Consider the following 5356-nt stretch of genomic DNA (forward strand, 5'->3'; position numbering starts at 1 on the left):
GTCAAAGAATTAATGCTTTTGAACTGTGGTGTTGGAGAAGACTCTTGAGAGTCCCTTCCTTGGATTGCAAGGAGATCCAACCAGTCCATCCTAAAGGAGATCAGTCCTGGGTGTTCATTGGAAGGACAGATGCTGAAGCTGAAACTCCAGTACTTTGGCCACCTCATGCGAAGAGTTGACTCATTTGAAAAGACCCTGATGCTGGGAGGGATTGGGGGTAGGAGGAGAAGGGGATGACAGAGGATGAGATGGCTGGGTGGATTCACCGACTCGATGGACGTGAGTCTGAGTGAACTCCGGGAGTTGGTGATGGACAGGGAGGCCTGGCGTGCTGTGATTCATGGGGTCGCAAAGAGTCGGACACGACTGAACGACTGAACTGACTGATTGATACAATGGAATATTATTTGGCTACAATAAAGAATGAAATATTGCTACTTGCTACAATATGGATGGGACTTCAGGGCATTACACTAAGTGAAATCTGGCATAAAGACAAATACCATATGATCCATAAATGCAGAATCTAAACCCTCCCCCCCAAAAAATCCCCATAAAACTGAATTCATAGATAGGATAGGATATACAAAAGATAGTTCGGTAGTTACCAGAGGTGGTGGTGGTGGGCAGTTGGAGGGTGAGCAAAATGGGTGAAACTTCAAAGTGTACAAAACTTCCAGTTATAAATAAGTCGTGGGGATATAATGTACAACATGGTGCCTATAGTTATCATACTGAACTGCATACTTGAAAATTGCCAAGAGAGTAAATCTGAGAAGTTCTCATCACAAGAAAAAAACTTTTGTCACTCTGTATGGTGACAGGTGTTAAGTAGACTTATTGTAGTGACCATTTCACAATTGATAGAAATACCGTATCACTATGCTGTATACCTGAAACTAATATAATGTTATACATCAGTTATATTTAAATAAAGTACACACATTGCATGCATATACAAAATAAGATTTTCTAGTAGCTAAAGTAAAAAAAAAGTAAAAAATAAAACAGATGAAATTAATTTTAGTATTCTTAGTTTAACCAAATGTCTCCCAAATATTGTAAACATTTCCCTGGTAACTCAAACGGTAGTGTCTACCTGCAATTCTGGAGACCTGGGTTCGATTCATGGGTCAGCAAGATGCCCGGGAGAAGGAAATGGCAACCCACCCGCGTATTTTCACCTGGAGAATTCAATGGAAGGAGGAGCCTGGCGGACTACAGTCCATGGGGTAGCAAAGAGTCAGACACGACTGAGCAACTGACTTTAACTTTTAAAATATTTAACGAACATAAAAATTACTAATGAAATATATTACATTGTTTTTCACTAAATCTTTGAAGCTGGTGTGTATTTTACACTTATAGCACAGTTCAGTTAGGGCCAGCCACATTTATGTGGCCACAGGGTACCATGTCGATCGATAAGTTTTAGTCTATTCATTTAGCTAGTTTAAGGGGTTGGTTTCTTTTATCAAGACTGTTTCAATTTATGTGGGTTTTTACTGTTTATCTGGGTTAAGCCATCTTAGTCTTTTTCTCCTGACAGACCCCTCAGTCATGCTATTTCTGTTGACATGATGACTTTTTAAATTCAAATTGATATGAATTTTCAAATGTAATTCATCTAGAAGACCACAGTCAACATTATATTTGTGTACAATTATTTTTCATTTTTTATTGTGGTAAAATATACATAACAAAATGTGCCATTTCAACCATTTTTTAAAATTGTACAGTTCAAGGGCATTAAGTATTTTCATGTTGTGTGTAACCATCAACACTCTCCATCTCCTGAATGTTTTCATCTTCCCAGACTTAAACTCTGCTCCCTTTAAAAACACTGATTCCCAATCTCCCGTTCCTCCAGTCCCTGGTCACCACTGTGTCTCTATAAATTTGATCTTCCTAGTTACCTCATGGAAGTGGACTCACAATATTTGTCTATTTTGTTTTTTTTTTAATTTAAAAAAATTTTAATTTATTTTTAATTGGAGGATGATTGCTTTACAATGTTGTTAGTTTCTGCTGTATAACAACATGAATCAGACATAAGTATACATATGTCCCATCTCTCTTGAACCTCCCTTCCACCCCCCAGCTCATCCCACCCCTCTAGGTTGTCACAGAGCATTGGGCTGGGTTCCCTGTGTTATATAGCAACTTCCCATTATCTGTCTGTTTTTCATATGGCAATGCATATGTTTCAGCTCTACTCTCTCAATTCATCCCAACTTCTCCTTCTCTGCTGTGTCAACAGGTCTGTTCTCTTTTATAAGGGAATTCTCTTGCACTGTTGGTGGGAATGTAAATTGATACAGCCACTGTGGAGAACAGTATGGAAATTCCTTTAAAAACTAGAAATAAAACTACCATATGACCCAGTGATCCCACTACTGGCCATATACCCTGAGAAAACCATAATTCAAAAAGACATGTGTTACCCCAGTGATCCTTGCAGCACCATTTACAATATTTGTCCTTTTGTGTCTGGTTTATTTCATTCAGCACAGTGTCTTCAAGGTTTTTCCCTGCTGTAGCGAGTGTCAGAATGCCCTTCTATTTTATGGGTCAATAATATTTCACTGTATGCCCTGCGATGTTTTGCTTGCCCATCTGCCCACGGGTGGTCACTTGTGCTGCTCCCATCATGAGGCTGTTGTGAATAACATTGCCATATGCATGAGTGTACAAACGTCTGGTCAAGTCCTTGTTTCCAATTATCTTGTGTGTACACCCAAGAGTGGAATAGCTGGATTGAATAAAATTATTTTTTTCAAGCCTAACTAGTCAAATCTATAATAATTAAAAAAAGTTGGTTCGGGGTATCCTTACCAGCAGAATCAGTGGACATGAGATGCACTCCACAGAGTCTCTAGCAGGCACTCTGTTTATTAAGCATCCCAACAGTCACACAGTCACTGACTCATAGACAAAGAATCCCCTCATGGTACCTCAGTCAGTTCAGTATATTTTTAATTCTGAATGAGCCAAGTTCTCCCAGTGTGTGATTCAGTGGGTGCAAATTAGGCATTTAAGAAGACATAGTCATACTTTTGGAAAAATAGTAAGGTCTTACCACTGTGCCACTAATAGTATCAAAACGGCCTAAAAATGATCATAACTCTCATAAATTCCATTGGGTGATGTTTAGGTTGTGCTAAAAGGCAAATGTGAGTTTTCTGCAACTCCTGTGAACAATTCAGCACTTTTAGAGAGAAAAAGAGGCTGGAGGCCTTTGAAAAGTGAGTGCTGGAGTTGTGAGAACTGTTCACAGGGTGGGAGCTGCCATGGGAATTTGCTCAGTTTGCATCATGGGTGTGATCCAGGCCCCATGAAGATGGTGTGCCTGGTTCCCTGACGGCTTGCAGATGCCTCTGTCTGTGTCTGTACTGCCGTCCCTTCCGCGACAGAGAGATGTTGACCCCAAGCAAATCTCGCTTGTATGTTGTGCACACGTGGGGAGGATGTCACAGTTAGACCCCTGTTTTGCTTTGAAGGGAATGTGTTGCCTTTTTCAGCGTCAATGGTTGTTCCTAATCTTCATTTGCAAGGTATAAAGCATGAAGGGATCACCTTAATGATCATCTTCTGTTTGAAGCAATAAACAGCTGCTGACACTAATTTAAAACAGAAGACAAGCGACCACACTGTCATCCCTGAGGTGAGTTTATTCGGATTATTCTCTTAAACTGAATTACTTATGAGCTAAAACAACAGAGTTGAAGGTGAGAAGGAAAGAAGCGTCAATGAATGCAGGAGACAGATGTGCTCCAGCCAAGACTGTGGCCCACCTCCTCCGAGTTCTGCAGGTTCTGAACAGGGGCCCAGAGGTGCTCAAACGGACCTTCCCTCCACTCTGGCTGTGTGAGACTTTCGTTTAGGGGGGATAATATTGTCGATCATTTCCTCAAAAAGGGTATTTATTATGCCCTTTAGGCAGAGGACTGATATTTCAGAGAAAGAATGAAAGAATACTTCATGAGCATTAGACAACCCTCAGTTCTTGAAAAACAAAACAAAACAGCTTTATTGAGGTTTAATTGATATGCAGTGGGCTTCCCTGGTGGCTCAGCCAGTAAAGAATCTGCCTGCAATGCAGGAGACACAGGTTCAATCCCTGGGTCGGGAAGATCCCTTGGAGAAGGAAATGGCAACCCACTTTAGTATTCTTGCCTGGAGAATTCCATGGACAGAGGAACCTAGGGTCGCAAAGAGTTGGACATGGCTAAGAGACTAACACTTTCACTTTCAATTGATAGACAAATAATGCACACTTTCAATGTGCACAATTTGAGGACTTTGGTCCCACCAAACACCAGTCACTCCAGCACCACAATCAAGGTACTAGACATATAACACCTCCCAGAGTTGTGTGCAGCTTTTGTGTGTGTGCTGTGGGTGGAGAGAACTTAAGATGAAGTCTGCCCTCTGAATAAATCTGAAGTACATAGTGTCTGGGACTATAGGAATGATGGGTACAAAGGTCTCTCTCTAGCACTGTTTAGGGCAGTGTAACTCTAAATAAAACTTTACACCTTTGAACGTCTATATCCCCGTTTCCCCACCCCCAACCACTCCTGTATTCTCTGCCTCTGTGAGTTTGACAGTTTTAGATGTGGAATTGTGTGCTATCTCTCCTTCGAGGACTAGCTTATTTCACTAAGCATAATGTCCTCCAGGAGAAAGCTTTCTATTTATTCCCACATTATCAAGAATAACCCCAACCGTTCTCTTCAGAGTTTGTCCTGTGTGCTCATTTCAACCTACCATCCCATCTCCTCCCCTCAAGGTTCTGCTCCAAATATACTCCACATGTACTCTGATCAAAAACAAACAGAAGTCACAACATATGGATACCAGAGGGGAAAGACGGGGTGGGATGAATTGGGAGATTGGGACTAACACTTATACACTATTGATACCATGTATAAAACAGCTAATGAGAACCTACTGTAGAGCATTAAGGAACTCTATTTGGTGCTCTGTGGTGACCTAAATGGGCTTCCCTGGTGGGTGAGATGATAAATAATCTGCCTGCAGTGTGGGAGAACGGGGTTTGATCCTTGGGTCAGGAAGATTGCCTGGTGAAGGGCATGGCGACCACTCCAGTATTCTTGCTTGGAGAATTCCACGGACAGAGGTGACCTAACTGGGAAGGAAATCCAAAAATGAGGGGATATATGTGTATATATGGCTGATTCACTTTGAAAGTGAAAGTGAAAGTCGCTCAGCCGCGTCAGACTCTTTGCGACCCCTTGGACTATACAGTCCATGGAATTCTCCAGGTCAGAATACTGGAGTGGGTAGCCTTTCCCTTCTCCCGGGGATGTTCCCAACCCAGGGATGGAACCCA

At 41.6% G+C, this 5356-nt stretch overlaps 1 protein-coding gene across 1 annotated transcript in view; it reads left to right on the forward strand.

Moving 5' to 3' along the window:
- Nucleotides 1-3615, forward strand: part of ARMC4 (armadillo repeat containing 4) — a 173597-nt gene extending 169982 nt beyond the window's left edge. Inside the window, exon 20 of the mRNA XM_010860039.1 lies at nucleotides 3555-3615. Within this exon, the coding sequence (XP_010858341.1) occupies nucleotides 3555-3560 (6 nt within the window). The 3' untranslated portion in view covers nucleotides 3561-3615. The remainder of the gene's footprint in view (nucleotides 1-3554) is intronic.
- The last annotated feature ends 1741 nt before the right edge of the window (nucleotides 3616-5356 follow it).

The sequence above is a fragment of the Bison bison genome, unplaced genomic scaffold (genome assembly GCF_000754665.1).
Source record: "Bison bison bison isolate TAMUID 2011002044 unplaced genomic scaffold, Bison_UMD1.0 scf7180017864461, whole genome shotgun sequence".
Classification (NCBI taxonomy): Eukaryota; Metazoa; Chordata; class Mammalia; order Artiodactyla; family Bovidae; genus Bison; species Bison bison.